Below are 17,393 nucleotides of genomic sequence, written 5' to 3'. Positions count from 1 at the left end.
AAGAAAACAGACATGTACAATAGGTTTAAGGCTGATTCCCTAGGATCCTGCAGATGTCAATGGTACCATTTACTCTTTCAGGTTTTTCTAGCTGACTTGTAAACCTTGAGGAAGAAATATATTTAGCATATATACAAAGAATTCTGAAGTCAAAAGTTTGTGTTTGAAGCTTTAGATAACATTATAAATAGCTGGCATTATTTATAAAGAGTGACAGGGTAAGGTAGCTAATTTCTAGATATTGTACTTAGAGCACATTGTGAAGAAATTATTTACTTCTCTTCCTTGTTTAAGGTCCATTTAAGAAATGGCCAGTAGTAGATTTTGGATATTTGTTCAATGAAATGATCATACTTCATTTAACTCATATTATAAATGACTTGGGGAAGAGATTCCATTTTGTAGAAAGACATTTTGCTAAAAATTTTATTATGAACAGTGTGCTCCATGAGCTTGGACCACTATAGATTAAAAGCAATTTTAGGGGGATATCTGTAAACCACAAAAGCCTAGCTTATATTTGTCATGTGCTTTTTGCAGACCTTCTTAGCTTTCCTACCGTGTTCAAATAATTCCCGTAGGAATTATTCTTAGAAAACAGATATTCTCAAATGCTATTTTAGATAACAAAAATCAAGGTCATACTTCTCAGAGCTATATCTATGCTATTAATATGCGTATCTTCAAGGTGGTTTTTATTTGAAAGGCTACAGTCCCTAATTTAGCACCAGATGTCGTTGGAGATAGGGTGCAAATGAGACTTTATTCATAAATATCTTGAAGATTATTAACAAAATAGCCAATCTTAGGGTGATATTTTTGAACAAATACATGGTACTAGCTTATCTAAAAGTTAAATAAATGATGATTTCATGACATAAAAAATGTTTTGAAACCTTGGATACTAATGGCAATTTCAACTTTGGTTTACTTTGAAAAATAGTTGATTCAAGTTTGTTATCATGTAAAATTGAAGTCATAAAATTTCAAATTACCCCTCTCTTTAAAAAAAATCTCATGCCATGGCCCCAGTGATTCACGTTGAAATCATTATTTCTGGGTTTCAATTTCTTGAGACACAAAAATGTTACAATGGATTTCTTCTAAGATTTCTTCCAGTCCACCTTTCCATGGTTTGGCTACTTACTAAGAGCACTGAATTTAGTGAAAGAATTGATTCCTCATAAAAGCTTAAAATGAGGGACCTCAGTAGACTTTAAATGACTCACAATAATAGGAAAATAATGGTCACTTACAGGCAAAGGTTCAAAATTTCCATCCACTAGGTGGTAGTTCCCGGCTCCAAACAACACTTGCCTCATCACCACTTCTATGCCCATCCTGGCCGACAGGCCCAATTTATCTAGCCACCTGGAACAGAGTGAGGCCAAGCTTTCTTCAGATTTGGAAAACAAAATAACTCAATTTTACCTCTACACTATTCTGATTTATTCCTCTGTGTGGGAAGAGTTGACAGAAAACCAGAAAAGTGGTATTAGTCATGAATAAGACATTCCGATGAAGTAGAGACTATCCTTTTCTTCATGTGCTCTCACACTTCTGCATGATAACAAATTCTTGAAGACTATTAATATACCATAGGAGCCCCTATCAGGGTAGGAAAACATCTTACAAAGCCATAGATGCCCACAACTATAGACAATTAGACAACATGGACAATTGTTCTCCATCCTGTTGGATCCATGCTCATCCTCCCACCCACCACCTCTCCACCTCCATCCCCATGTTGAGGATGAAGTAAAGGTTGCTGGTGGTCAGTGAAATGCAAAATAATAAGGTTCTATGGACACCTCTTTCCTCCATCTTTTTTTTTTTTTTAATGTGGACCATTTTTAAAGTCATTATTGAATTTGTTACAGTATTGCTTCTGTTTTACATTTTGGTTTTTCTTTTTTTAATTTAATTTAATTTAAATTTATTTTAATTGGAGGCTAATTACTTTACAATATTGTAGTGGTTTTTGCCATACATTGACATGAATCAGCCATGGGTGTACATGTGTTCCCCATCCTGAACCCCCCTCCCACCTCCCTCCCCATCCCATCCTTCTGGGTCATCCCAGTGCACCAGCCCTGAGCACCCTGTCTCATGCATCGAACCTGGACTGGCGATTGGTTTTTGATCTAGAGACATGTGGTCCCTAACCAGTTGATCGAACCCACACCCCCTGCATTGGAAGGCAAAGTCCTAACCACAGGAGCACCAGGGAACTTCCCTTCATCTTTATTTAGTGGCAAAACAAACACCTCCACTCTTTTCTCTATTCCTCATGCCCCTACATAAGGATAAATATGGATAAAGATGTGTGCTTTATTCAGGGCTTCTAAGAATGAGGGTAGAAGAGGAAAGAGAATAAAGCTCAGTGAGGATACAGAACGTTAGGTTAAGAGTGTTAACCGAGTAATAGAATGTAAGTAAACAAGTTGGTTTTCAAGCAATCAAGTTTGTGGAGGTTGGAGAAGGCAGTGATTTAGTAAATCTTTAAATTCATTGGCAGCCCCTCGGGTGTGACCTCCTACTTCCAGGCTCTAAACAGTCTTGAGAATCTATGAATAGAGCTATAGGTACTCAGTATCCTTCTCAGGGTCAAGGCTCTTGATACACTCTTTTACCATGTACTTCTTTAGAGAAAGGAATGCTTCACATAGTTATGGGCCATAATTAAGGAACAAAACTTCTAAAGCAGTTCATTCATACAATGATTAATCTGGGCCATGCATTAAAGATGTCCAACTAATTTAGTAAATCATTTTATTGCAAAATCTGGCATGAATTTTGGAGTTCAGCCATAGAAACGGTCCTTGATTTTTGGCCGATGAGTTATTTCAGCTGAATAGAACAGAAGAGTACTATGTGGTCCCTGAGACAAGTGCAGGCTCACTCACATAAAGCCAGCAGCAAAGGTGTTGGACAGGAAGGGCGCTCCACCCCCAAACGCAGAGCTGGTCTCTCCTAACCAAACCTTCTTGAGGGGTCTGATCTTCTCAACAATCTATGGAACAGAAAAGTCTCCTTTGTAATTGCAAGCAAGAGGACCAAATACGATGCTAAAGATTACTCCACATTCAAAACCTTGCATTCCCGAGACCCATCATCCAATACAGTTACAAAATATGTTCACAGTCATTTAGGTTTGGGGCAATTAACATTTATTGGAATACTAGGTGTGGAAGGAATGCAAATAACCCCATTCTTACAGACTACGAGAGTTTATTCTACCGAACGGCTGTGGGAAGTATTTTTAATTTTGAATCAATATACATGGGTAAGACCCAAGAGGAAGGAACTGAAGGTAAGTAAGACCTAGTGCCTGTTCTCTAAAACTGGAAAAACATGTAAACTTATACACCCACAGAATTTAGGACTAGCTAGACTACAAAGTACTTTGGTTTTACATTAAAAAGAGAGGAGAAAAAAAAAGACTATTACCCGGAGAGTTTTTTGCACAGATGAAATAAAAGTGTCCAGTATATCAGGGTTTAGGAAATCTTCTTTGGTAGCAATTCGCCCATTCACATAGTAGCTGAATTATTCAGAAAATATTCAGGAAGAAACACCAAACTTTACTTTCTGCTTTTAAGTTAACTAGCAACCTTTGTCCTCCTTTCTACTTCTTCCCACCCTTGTGCTATTAAAAAAAAAAAAAAAAAGGCAGAGGTTCTACTAAGGAGAGAATAAGATGGGAGGAGACCAGTTACTCTGTCTTGAGAAAACATAGTCACAAGTGTAGGTATTGTGGGTTATCCATTCATTGGCAAGTATATTCATTTTAGCCACTTATCTGTTCCATGACTTAAATGAAAGTGTGCTTTGATCTTGTAGAAACCAGCATGTTACTTAAAATTAGTTAAAATCTTTGCTTTATTAATATTAAAATCCTAGTACAATGCTGCTTTAGACACTATAAAGTCAATTAGCACTTAATGAAAACATTGTTTTGAAAACTAGGTCATAAGTAGTCTACGGCCATACCACTCTGAACGCGCCCGATCTCGTCTGAAAACTAGGTCATAAGTAAAGCTAGCTGTACTTTCTTAGTATTAACAGTAGGAGACATACTTACTGATGCCATGTAACTGAATCAATCACTTCTCCCCCAGCCTTTAGGAAACTAGAAAAAAAAATCTATTGTATTATCACTTAATCCTTATATGGATAATATATGCACACAATATATGCACACAAGTTATTTTCCCTAGAAATGGGCTGGTTACTACTTTAGGATAAAGCAACACGAACTTCCTAATTCTAATACAAATTTTTAATCACAGGTGCCATTTGCCCCCAAATCTTTGATATTTTGAGCCAGTCAGTGTTTGCTCTTTTGGTAAACCATCTAGTCAGGCAACAAATTGGCTTAACTTATTTATTGGCTGTACCATGTGGCATGTAGAACTTCCCTGGCCAGGGACCTAACCCGGGCCCCCCTGAAATGGAAGCACAGAATCTTAACCACTGGACCACCAAGGAAGTCCAAAGATTATTTAATAACAGGTGGTTTATTGAGGATCCTTCACCAAAGAAAAATATTTTTAAGAAAAATGATTCATTTTGATATTTGGCAAAACTAATACAATTATGTAAAGTTTAAAAATAAAATAAAATTAGAGAGAAAAAAAAAAAAGAAAAATGGTTCTGCTTCCTCTAGCTCTTACCTCTTCAGCATCTTAACAGTGTTTCTTCTAGGCTGGCCAATATCAGGACCATAGAGTTTTGCATTTTTGAAAGCAGATTTTCCTAGAAGTTTACGAAACTCAATAAAATCTTCTCCTAACTGCCGTCCATTGATGAAAATACCAGCCTTCCTCTGGAAACTGTTAGGTTCTGAAAGAGCAATTCTCAAAATAAATGCTCACCTAGAATTTTTTTCTATTTAGAAGCCAACGTAAAAACAACAGAGTATTTTTCACATTACAAAAACTTAGAATCCAAAGTCAAGAAAGGTAAAATACCTAGTTATAAAGAAGATATTACAAGAAAACAGAAATTTAAGTTATATAACTGAAGTATGAGGGGATAATAAAACAGTTGGAAATTAATGATGGGTATATTAAGCCAATGGATATTCAGGAAATAGTCTGTATCCAGTATTTAATAGCCTGATTTACTTTTAAAAAGATTGTGCTAAGAGAAGGCATTTAAAAACCCATTTCTACAAGGTAATTAAAAGTCTTATTGAGCTTATATTGTTTATCTGTGAAATGCCAAACTCATGTGTCATCTTCACTAATTAGAATTTTTTGAAGCTCCATATTGCCTCCATAATGTCAAAAGTTATCTTAATAGCAGATAAAAATTAAGATAAATTCTTTAAAAAAGTCTTATTGAGAATTATAAGGGAAAATTATATATGAAGTGAATCTGGAAGTAACAAAACTGAAGAGATGGGAGGAAGGCACGGGAAATGTCTAATCTACTTCCCAAATTACTTTACTCTTCTCCTTTACCCTGAAAACCAGACCTTCTCTTTGCAAAATGGAGCCCAAGGAAGAGGGACACGTGATGACATAACTGTTTTATCTTGCCCTGAAGAGCAGAAGGACTTGGGGATGGGTAGGGTAGAAAAGTTGGGAGGCAGGGATGTACAGAGACAGGTAAGGATGGTTCACGTAGTTGCTGCAGGAAGCCTGGATGTGGTTGCCTCTATCCTTCCATTCTGCTTCAGTGCTTCACCTTATTAGTTATCCTTAGCCACCGAGCCCTAAAATCTGTGGCTAGACTTTATCATAACACATGCCACTATAGATATGTATCACTTCTTTGCTTGCTTTCTGGTAGGTCTGGCTCCTTACCTCCAGAACAGAAGTCTCAAGAGAGCAATGACCTCATTCTAGAGCCAGATGGCCTGGGTTCAAATCCTAACTCCTCTAAGATTTCTCTAATTCATAATTGCCTAGCATTATAAGTAAAGAATCTGCCTACAATGTAGGAGACAGGAGACATGGGTTCAATCCCCAGGTTGAGAAGATCCCCTTGAGGTGGAAATGGCAACCCACTCCAGTATTCTTGCCTGAAGAATCCCATGGACAGAGGAGCCTGGTGGGCTACAGTCCATGGGGTCACAAAGAATTGGATATGATTGAGCAACTAAGCACAGATGTACGCACACAGCTATATATTTAGTTAATGTTTTTTGTGCCTCTTTGGTCATCTATGAAATGAAGGTCAAAACTGTATTCACCATCTCACTTTCCATTTTCTGTTCAGTTCCATTAGCTGATGTATAGACAAAGCACTGCAAATGCTTCAATGAATGTGGCTAATTAGCACTTTGAAAGTGAAAGCGTCAGTCACTCAGTTGTGTCTGACTCTTTGCAACCCAATGGATTGTACCCACCAAGCTCCTCTGTCCATGGAATTCTCCAGGCAAGTATATTAGAGTGAGTTGCTATTTCCTTCTCCAGAGGATCTTCCCCACCCAGATATTGAATCCGGGCCTCTTGCATTGCAGGCAGAATTCTTTACCATCTTAGCCACCAGAGAAGACCCACTTTAATTAGAATTTATAAGTTCTTTGTAAAAAAAGAATGAAGAAGGAGACACTCAAGAGCTTGACCCAGAGGGAACCCTGTCCTGGAACTTCTAGCTTGAACCTAAGATGAATATCAGGATGGGGTTGCCGAGATTAAATAACAAGAGGAGAACAGAGGAAGGGATGGAAAGGTAGAAGCAAACTGCTTGAGTCCAACCTGCCAAGCGACCTGCCAAGTGACCCTAAAGATGTCAAAGGAATCAGGGAGCTGTGTGTGCGTGCTAAGTTTCTTCAATCGTGTCCAACTCTTTGTGACTCCATGGACTGTAGCCTGCCAGGCTGCCCTGTGCATGGGATTCTCCAGGCAAGAATACTGGAGTGGGTTGTCATTTCCTTCTCCAGGGGATATTCCCAACCCAGGGATTGAACCCTCATCTCTTACTATCTCTTGCTCCCTCAGGCAAGGGATCTGTGGAAGTGCTCAAATGTAAACTGGGATGAGCAATAACATCTGGGCTATGTAAGGAGTTTTCTGCCACAATTCCAAACTTACACCATTGAGCATTTATACAAATACTCCAAGACAAAAGTCATATTTACTATTATTAAAAAGGTCATAAATAGGAACAAATAATGCCAAAGGGGTATTTCCTTATTATTGAAATGTTTCTGGAGGTGGGAGGCACTTACCGTTGCCTAGTTCCCAAGAAATGTTATAATTCTTGGAAGAGCAGTAGTCCAGGAGTAACTGAGCATTGGAGCTGTCCCAGTGCATATCTGTGGTTCGTAGTAATGCATTTAGACCAAAGATCAAGTTCAGTCCTGAGCAACTGGCAAAAGTGTACAGCATATCCACTGAGTGTTCTAAAAGAAAAATGTTGCCATTTCATGGTTAGGTCGGCAGCTGAAATGTCAAAGTGATGAAGGCTTCCAGATTTGCTCCTCGTAATGAATTACTATTTCTGTATTAAATGGAAGGAATTCTAGTCCTAATGAGTGCTTATAATTATGAATAAGAGTCCAAAAAAATTGGACTAAAAAAAAAAGCCAATGTGACTTTGTTTGTTTTAGCTGCTGAATCAAGTCTATGGAAGGTACCAGAGGCTTTGGTCTGACACTTGGGTTTCGCTCAAGTGACCTCAGGTGAACTGGGAAAACTCAGTGCTCAGCACGCACAGGCCAGACTTTTCATTAGTCAGCACAAGTCCCAGTCCTCATAACCTAAAAATCTCCACTCACAAACTCAGGCACAAAATAACTTGGTAATTTTGATTAGCTTTTTAAAACATTATTTGAAAAAATCATGTATATAATGTATTAATCCAAAAGATTAACAAATGGAATTTTACATTTAAAAAACTGGTTTAGGGCTCTAGGGACGTGGTTTCCAAACTCAGCGCCAAGGTAGCCTTTCATCGTTGTTCAGTCGCTAAGTTGTGTCTGACTCTTTGTGACCCCATGAAGTGCAGCGTGCCAGGCTCATCTGTCCTCCACTGTCTCCTGGAGTTTGCACAGATTCATGTCCATTGAGTCAGTGATACTCTCTAACCACCTCAGCCTCTGTTGTCCACTTTTCCTTTGGCCTTAAGGCACCCTGAGGAGTGAATTTACTGGGACAGTTTAGAAGACAAATATACAGGACATCTGACATCAGTTAAATTTGAACTTCAGATAAATAATGAATAGTTTTTAGTGTATGTCAGAAAGCTGAGTGCCAAAGAATTGATGCTTTTGAACTATGGTGTTGGAGAAGACTCTTGAGAGTCCCTTGGACTGCAAGGAGATCCAACCAGTCCATTCTGAAGGAGATCAGCTCTGGGATTTCTTTGGAGGGAATGATGCTGAAGCTGAAACTCCAGTACTTTGGCCACCTCATGCGAAGAGTTGACTCATTGGAAAAGAGTCTGATGCTGGGAGGGATTGGGGGCAGGAGGAGAAGGGGACGACAGAGGATGAGATGGCTGGATGGCATCACTGACTCGATGGATGTGAGTCTGAGTGAACTCCGGGAGTTGGTGATGGACAGGGAGGCCTGGCGTGCTGCGATTCATGGGGTCGCAAAGAGTCGGACATGACTGAGCAACTGAACTGAACTGAACTAACTGAAATACAATATTTGAGAAAAACCTGCAGTAAAGAAATGATTGTTTATTTGAAATTAAAATTTAACCAGGCAACTCGACTTACAAGGGTACTGCAGGATCTTTTAAATTTGCAAGGGAACACATCAACATCTGTTGGACATGATGAAAACTATTACTATTAGGTTGTTCGGACCTAACAGTTTAATTGAAAACTCTTAGGCATTTCTTTTGGGCTAGATGTGATGGGAAAAAAAAATTACGGAGTCACTAAGGGATTTTTAAAGCTTTGGAACTTTTCAACTCTGTTTTTTAACCATTAGCTAGCCTCTAACCTCTGAGAGTGGCAACCGTGTATTTATTTTATTTACTTATTTGTTTTTATTTTTGGCTGTGCTGGGTCTTTGTTGCTGCGTGGGCTGTTCTCTAGCTGGGGACAGTGGTGGCTACTCTCTAGCTGTGGTGAACTGGCTTCTCGCTGCGGTACCTTCTCTTGTTGTGGAGCTCGGGCTGTAGAGAACTGACTCAGTAGCTGGTGTACATGGATTTAGTTGCCCTGTGGCATGTGGAATCTTCCCAGACCAGGGATTGAATTCCACGTCTCTCACCTTGGCAGGCAGATTCTTTATCATTAATCCACCAGGGAAGCCTGGCAACAATTTTTGAGTGTCATCTTTACATCAATTAGTATCTGCAAAAATCTGGTGATCTTAATGTATATTTAGAGTTATCTATTAAACAGAAATTCACTCCTTTAGTTCATTTTCCTTTTTTTAAATTTCTATCTTTTCTGGCCATGTCCTGTGGGTTCCCTGACTAGGGATTGAACCTATACCCCTATATTGGGAGCTTGGACTCTTAACCACTGGACTACCAGGGAAGTCCCTCCCCTAGTTTTAAAAAAATCTGTATCTGGCAAATTTACCCTCTTTCTCCTTAAAAGAGGTTTTGTCTTGGTTTTGTTTCTGAGTCTTCAGCCTGAACTACTTGGGTTTCCATAGCAGTGAAACCATAGATTTAATACTGCCCATAATAGCTGAGGAGCGGTAATGACACTAGCAAGCTATTTTTGGTGTTTTTGATATTTGCTCTGTCACCCACTTCCACAAAACTACTGCCTATCATCAAGGACTTACAGACATCGGGGGCTGAAAAGCTCTCTGAGTCTTGCAGCTTCTTCCTGGGCTCTTAGGGCTGCAGTGGAGGACAGCGTGGGCCTTTATGGCCTTTATGGAGTCCTCCCCAAGTGTGGCAACATCAATGAGTTTCTTAGATACTTATTCCTACAATGAGTTGGTGCCCATCCTCATTTTTCTATGAGGAAACTGACACCCAAAGAAATAAAGAGCTTTGCCCAATATCACAGAGCTATTTGGTGACAGTGCCATATTACTAGAGCCTGTTATAAAGGCCCTCTGACTGGCATGGTCACAGCTGTATTCTACACATCTATAGCAAATCAAGTTGAGAACGTGTCCTCAACCAAGAATCAGATATCTGAGCTTGGGCCTTACCTCCCACTTACAGACTGAATCATCAGTGATGACCCTTCATCCTGCATGAGCCTCAGGTACTGATCTACAGACCTGGAACTAGTACCATCATCCATCTGCCTCACGGAACCAAGCTGAAATAGCACATGGGAAAACCCTTTGTAAACCACAGAAAACTCTTATAGATGTAAAGCACTGTTATTGCCTAGAAGCACAACAAAGCTTATAGCATTTTCAAGAAACCTAGAATGTTTACATTTTCAAGGATTTATTCAGTTCATACCTTACTCTTCCTCTATCTCCTCATTTTTCCAAATACACTTTAAGTAGCTTCAAATTGTATAGCAGTAACATCTCCTAGGATAAAGGCTGTGTCTTACAGAGTTCAAATCCACTCTTGACCAATAAAACTGCATGACTTCTCTGCTGGTCCATCGGTTAAGAATCTGCCTGCCAATGCAGGAGACACAGGTTCAATCCCTGGTCAGGCAAGATCCCACACTTTTAAGTACACTTTCGAGTACACTATTGAGTCTGTACTCTAGAGCCTGTGAGCCTAGACTACCGAGCCCCTATGTCACAAGAGCTGTAGCCCTCGTACCTAGAGACTGTGCTCCCCAACAAGAGAAGCCTCTGCAATGAGAGGCCCTCGCACTGCAACTAGAGAAAGCCCCAGTAGAGTGACAAAGACACAGTGTAGCCAAAAAAAATTAAATAAAAAAACCCACTAAGTGGCAGGGTGGGGGTGGGGGTGGGAGGGTTGTGGGGGATGGGGTGAATTAAGAGATTGAAATTGATATATAGACACTATTGATACTTTGTATAACATAGATAACTAATGAGAAAATATTGTATAGCTCAGGGAACTTCTAAGTGCTCTATGGTGACTTAGATGGTAAGGAAATCCAAAAAAGAAGAGATATATGTATACGCATAGCTGAGTCACTTTGCTGTACAGCAGAAACTAACACATTGCAAAGCAACTACACTTAAATAAAAATTAATTTAAAACATAAAATAAAACTCACCCAACCTATTCCTTCCTCAAAATAAGAATAAGAAAACTCATAGTTAATTATCCAATTTCCAGTCGTTATCCAGTCTCTTATCTCTCACTGTCTGAGAGGGTGGAAAACTCCCCAGGACCAAGATAATCTAAATGAACCATTAAACATAGGCACTGACTATTGTACCATTTCCATTTATGTAGGTGTGTCCAGCATCCAGTCTGGGAGTGGAACAATGAGGAAAGAAGGTGGAGAAGAAAGAGAGAAAAAAAATAGCTCATTAAATATGATTATTTTAATAAAGGAATCCTCCTTTCTGCAGTCACACCCAAAATCACACCTGTAACACTGCTTCCTTTTCCTGCCCAGACAGATTTACAATGTGAATTTATATTCTCATGACAAATGTTGTTGTCATCTTCTACTTAAGTGAAACACAGCATCCAATGTGTCCTGTAATTAGAAAACTTACTTAGAGCTTCTAGGACACCTGTTTCAAAGGGACAGGCCATTAACTAAGCAAAGAACAAAACAGACTTTTGCTACCTCTTCCATCATATGATACCACTCTCAGTTACTCAGAAATTACCAGCCTTGGCCATGGATGCAGAACCAGGTGTGGCAACATCTATGAGCTTCTTAGATACTTATTCCTGCAATGAGTTGGTGCCCAGACCAAATGCAGCAAATTTTCTATCTCTATGTTTCTAAGACATGCAGAATAAAACAGAAATTTTCAACTCAGAAGTCAAAACATTTCCAAACACAATTAACTGTCTGTAGTATTTGTCATACACTGTAGCATTGCCAACAGGGTGGCTGGGCTTATACTGAGCCAGCAACAGTTAGTGAAAGAAGGGCTTTCCCCTGGTGTAGAAACTAGGAAGGTCCGAGTTCCAGAGGCAGGGAAAAGATGTTGAAAGCCTACCATCTTGGTTCTAAAAAGATCATGTGAGGCAGCAAATATTTTTAAGGAAAAATTTAGAGTAAATTGGAATATGTTTAAGATGATGAAGAAAAAATGTGTGACTCTACATGCCTAATACCACAGCCTCTTCTCCTAGCAGGCCTATATCACATGATTTATTACAAATGAGACCTTAATGCCGTGGGCCTCTTGGATTTCTGTCATTCTTTTAATGGAATCTGAGAAGGCCCTGTTATGCTAAATTTTGTTCAACCATGGATCATATTATTTTTTAAATTTTTTAAAATATATTTTAATGTTTGGCCACACCATGTGGCAGATGGGATCTTGCTTTCCCAACCAGGGATCAAACCAATACTCCCTCCGTTGGAAGTACAGAATCTTAACTACTGGACTGCCAGGGAAGTCCCATAGATCATATCGGTAAAGGATTAGAGTATTTCCCCCACAGTCCTCTGCTTCAAAATGCAAAAAATAATTTAAAGGACTACATTTTCTATTAGCATATAACCTATTTTCTGATTTCTTACATGTTATTTTGCTCCTGTACTTTATACATTAAAAATATTTTTAAAAATTCATTGGATACACTGGAATTCAGATAGTTTATAGTAAAATCTTACAAAGAAATAATTTAATGTCAAAAATATACTCTTAGAAATGTTGACTAGCCCAATTTAACTTCAGTTCAGTTCAGTTCATTTCAGTCACTCAGTCGCGTCCGACTCTTTGCGACCCCATGAACCGCAGCATGCCAGGCCTCCCTGTCCATTACCAATTTCCGGAGTCCACCTAAACCCATGTCCATTGAGTCAGTGACGCCATCCAACCATCTGACCCTCTATCATCCCCTTCTCCTCCTGCCCTCAATCTTTCCCAGCATCAGGGTCTTTTCCAATGAGTCAGCTCTTCGCATCAGGTAGCCGAAGTATTGGAGTTTCAGCTTCAACATCAGTCCTTCCAATGAACACCCAGGACTGATCTCGTTTAGAATGGACTGGTTGGATCTCCTTGCAGTCCAAGGGACTCTCAAGAGTCTTCTCCAACACCACAGTTCAAAAGCATCAATTCTTCGGCGCTCAGCTTTCTTTACAGTCCAACTTTCACATCCATACATGACCACTGGTGAAACCATAGCCTTGACTAGACGGACCTTTGTTGGCAAAGTAATGTCTCTGCTTTTGAATATGCTGTCTAGGTTGGTCATAACTTTCCTTCCAAGGAGTAAGCGTCTTTTAATTTCATGGCTGCAATCACCATCTGCAGTGATTTTGGAGCCCAGAAAAATAGAGTCAGCCACTGTTTCCACTGTTTCCCCATCTATTTGCCATGAAGTGATGGGACCGGATGCCATGATCTTAGTTTTCTGAATGTTGAGCTTTAAGCCAACTTTGTCACTCTCCTCTTTCACTTTCATCCAGAGGCTGATTAGTTCTTCTTCACTTTCTGCCATAAGGGTGGTGTCATCTGCATATCTGAGGTTACTGATATTTCTCCCAGCAATCTTGATTCCAGCTTGTGCTTCCTCCAGCCCAGCATTTCTCATGATGTACTCTGCATATAAGTTAAATAAGCAGGGTGACAATATACAGTCTTGATGTACTCCTTTTCCTATTTGGAACCAGTCTTCCTATTTGGAACCAGTTTTCCTATTTGGAACCAGTTCCATGTCCAGTTCTAACCGTTTCTTCCTGACCTGCATGCAGATTTCTCAAGAGGCAGGTCAGGTGGTGTGGTATTCCCATCTCTTTCAGAATTTTCCACAGTTTATTGTGATCCACACAGTCAAAGGCTTCGGCATAGTCAATAAAGAGAAATAGATGTTTTTCTGGAACTCTCTTGTTTTTTGATGATCCAGTGGATGTTGGCAATTTGATCTTTGGTTCCTCTGCCTTTTCTAAAACCGGCTTGAACATCTGGAAGTTCACCGTTCACGTATTGCTGAAGCCTGGCTTGGAGAATTTTGAGCATTACTTTACTAGCGTGTGAGATGAGTGCAACTGTGTGGTCGTTTGAGCATTCTTTGGCATTGCCTTTCTTTGGGATTGGAATGAAAACTGACCTTTTCCAGTCCTGTGGCCACTACTGAGTCTTTCAAATTTGCTGGCATATTGAGTGCAGCACTTTCACAGCATCATCTTTCAGGATTTGGAACAGCTCAACTGGAATTCCATCACCTCCACTCGCTTTGTCTGTAGTGATGCTTTCTAAGGCCCACTTGACTTCACATTCCAGGATGTCTGGCTCTAGGTCAGTGATCACACCATTGTGATTACCTTGGTTGTGAAGATCTTTTTTGTACAGTTCTTCTGTGTATTCTTGCCACCTCTTCCTAATATCTTCTGCTTCTGTTAGGTCCCTACCATTTCTGTCCTTTATTGAGCCCATCTTTGCATGAAATGTTCCCTTGGTATCTCTGATTTTCTTGAAGAGATCTCTACTCTTTCCCATTCTGTTGTTTTCCTCTCTTTCTTTGCATTGATCACTGAGGAAGGCTTTCTTATCTCTCCTTGCTATTCTTTGGAATTCTGCATCCAGATGCTTATATCTTTCCTTTTCTCCTTTGCTTTTCACTTCTCTTCTTTTCCCAGCTATTTGTAAGGCCTCCTCAGACAGCCATTTTACTTTTTTGCATTTCTTTTTCTGGGGATGGTCTTGATTCCTGTCTCCTGCACAATGTCATGAACCTCATCCATAGTTCATCAGGTTCTCTGTATATCAGATCTAGTCCCTTAAATCTATTTCTCACTTCCACTATATAGTCATAAGGGATTTGATTTAGGTCATTCCTGAATGGTCTAGTGGTTTTCTCCACTTTCTTCAATTTAAGTCGGAATTTGGCAATAAGGTGTTCATGATCTGAGCCACAGTCAGCTCCCGGTCTTGTTTTTGCTGACTGCATAGAGTTTCTCTATCTTTGGGTGCAAAGAATATAATCAGTCTGATTTCGGTGTCGACCATCTGGTGATGCCCATGTGTAGCATCTTCTCAAGATCATTTATTTTTCAGAAGTCAAAAGAAGATAGTTGTAGAGTATCTACACAGGACATTTTCTTAACTGAGATCTTGGGCAACATCATCCCTTAGCTGGGTATAAAGCATCAACTTTCAGATAAAAGTATATTTCACGTTCGATAAGGATTGCTTGTTTGTTTTAGAGACCTGCGTAACAACATCAGGTGGCAGAGTGGTAAAGAATCTGCCTGCCAGTATAGGAGATGCCAGAGACATGTGTTTGATTCCTGGCTTGGGAAGATGCCCTGGTTTAGGAATGACAACCTGCCCCAGTATGCTTACCTGGAGAACTCCACAGATGGAGGAGCCTGGCAGGCTACAGTCCACGAGGATGCAAAGAGTCAGACGTGACTGAGCACAGAGCACACCCACAGACACATGTGACAACATCATCCTGTTTAAACACTGGAAAACTGTTTCCACGAATGGAAATAAATTCCTGGTTAGCTGAGCTAGTCTTATGTTTTCAAAGCCATGCAGGAAAGAAAATGAGAAAGCTGCCCTGCCAGGGATACACAGTTCACCACAGGGGCTGCTTCTGAGAGGGGAAACAGAATGGACAAAGAGGTGTGAATGATTTCACATTTCACTCTTCCCACTTTTGTATTTTACTTTTTCTCAAGAAATGTATTCATGTCTTCCTTGACTTCCTAATTCTTCAGAGCAGTTAAGGTTATTATTAGCTTGTGAATGAATGATTCTTTTTAAAAATTGTTATTGTTTTACAATGTTGTGTTAATTTCTGATGTACAGCAAAGTGAATCAGCTGTATGTATCCATATACTCCCTCTTTCTTGAATTTCCTTCCCATTTAGGTCACTACAGAGCACTGAGTAGAGTTCCCTGAGCTATACAGTAGGTTCTCATTAGTTATCTATTTCAAAAAACAATATGTGTATGTGCATGCATGGTATATTGCTTTAGATGTGACCAACTCTTTGCGACCCTATGGTCTACAGCCCACCAGGATCCTCTGTCTATGGGATTCTCCAGGCAAGAGCACTGGAGTGGGTTGCCACGCTCTCCTCCAGGGGATCTTCCAGACCCAAGGATCGAACCTGAGTCTCTTATGTCTCCTGCATGGCAGACATGTTTTTTTTTTTTACCACTAGCACCACCTGGGAAGCCTAGAAAAATGGTACAGATGATCTCATTTGCAAAGCAGAAATTGAGGTACAGATGTAGAGAACAAATGTATGGAGAGCAAGAGGGGAAAGCTGGGGGTGCGGTGGGATGAACTGAGAGATTGGGATTGATATATACACACTATCGATACTGTGGATAAAATAGACTGAATGACTCCCTGGCTAGTAGGCAAAGTCAGGTAAAGAAAACAGAAACTTGGGGTTCAAGATTGTCCACTAACTCTTGCTAACATTTGAGGATTATGCAGCTTTCCATGACTGCTATAGGGCCTCTTAAATTTTAGTCCAAGTTCAAGCCATCCAAACATTTCGGGGGCTGGGACACCAGCAGGGTGCCTTTCATTTCTTACTTGAGTAGGTACTGTTTGTGAACTTTTTCTGATACTGTTCTCTGAGCAGCACTTGCTCCTGGAAGGGCCATTCCAACCGCAGCTTCTCCTCCACATCAGAAGGGATGGATCCGGATTTGCAAATATCTGCAAATGAAATGAATAATTCAGAGAATCTACTTGTACAATGATAAGGTTGAAATCCCATATGCTTATTTACCTAGCTATATATGTGAACTAAAGCAGGATAGCTGAGTTTCTGGTTTTGGGGTCTAAGATCAGAGAAAGATGTATTCTGTTATACATGTCAAATTTGCTGCTTGACCAATCACCACCAAAAAAAAAAAAACCAAACAGCCAAAGGGCATGTTTCCTAAGAAACACCACAGGTATACTGGACACAGATACACTGCACATAACTTCAAGTTATTTAGCAATTCAGGAGGCTTCTCCAAAACTTGAAATTACTAGAGAACCCCCCTGGAAGACAAAACATTGTTCAGTTCTCTTAAAATTCACTTTCAAAATACATAGCAATTTGCTTTGCATGGACTATATCTGCTTTGTGGCAATCTCCTCTTGCCAAAATGGTAGGACAGGGAATGCTGACTTATATTACTTTATATCTGGTATCATCAAAGCTCCCGAGACCACAGGGTGTGTACTTGGACAAATCCACCCCATCCTGTCTGGCAGGACAGTACTTGTCATACTTCTTTATCACGAGGCAGCAGGGCTGCCAGGCTTGGGCTGCCAGGACTGGCTGGCCCCCCGTGACTTCCTTTCTCAGAAGCTTCAGTCTGACTTCCTGACAGTGGGTGCCTCATCCATCCTGTGTTCATAAGAAGGATGTTTCAGAAAGCGTTGGTCGCTCAGTCGGGTCTGACACTGTGACCCCATGG

The 17,393-nt window shown here is 40.1% G+C and overlaps 1 protein-coding gene across 4 annotated transcripts in view; it reads right to left on the bottom strand.

Annotated features, from left to right (window-relative positions):
• Positions 1-17,393, bottom strand: part of HPSE (heparanase) — a 51,923-nt gene that overhangs the window by 10,851 nt on the left and 23,679 nt on the right. For 2 of the 4 annotated variants that reach the window (XM_086404999.1, XM_086405000.1), the window contains exons 3-9: positions 16,513-16,638; positions 7,184-7,357; positions 4,677-4,845; positions 4,085-4,132; positions 3,451-3,544; positions 2,907-3,013; positions 1,257-1,371 (exon numbers count right to left, since the gene is read on the bottom strand). In XM_086404999.1, the coding sequence (XP_086261125.1) occupies positions 1,257-1,371; positions 2,907-3,013; positions 3,451-3,544; positions 4,085-4,132; positions 4,677-4,845; positions 7,184-7,357; positions 16,513-16,638 (833 nt within the window). Of the gene's footprint in view, positions 1-1,256; positions 1,372-2,906; positions 3,014-3,450; positions 3,545-4,084; positions 4,133-4,676; positions 4,846-7,183; positions 7,358-11,095; positions 11,213-16,512; positions 16,639-17,393 lie in introns of those variants that run through there. The other 2 variants (XM_086405001.1, XR_015165219.1) reach the window with 2 other exon arrangements.

The sequence above is a fragment of the Bos grunniens genome, chromosome 6 (assembly GCF_055505025.1).
Source record: "Bos grunniens cultivar Pamir isolate PY7600 chromosome 6, Bosgru_T2T1.0, whole genome shotgun sequence".
In the NCBI taxonomy this organism is placed as follows: Eukaryota; Metazoa; Chordata; class Mammalia; order Artiodactyla; family Bovidae; genus Bos; species Bos grunniens.
Note: the sequence above shows the minus strand (reverse complement) of the source record. Positions and strands in the feature narration are given on the sequence as shown.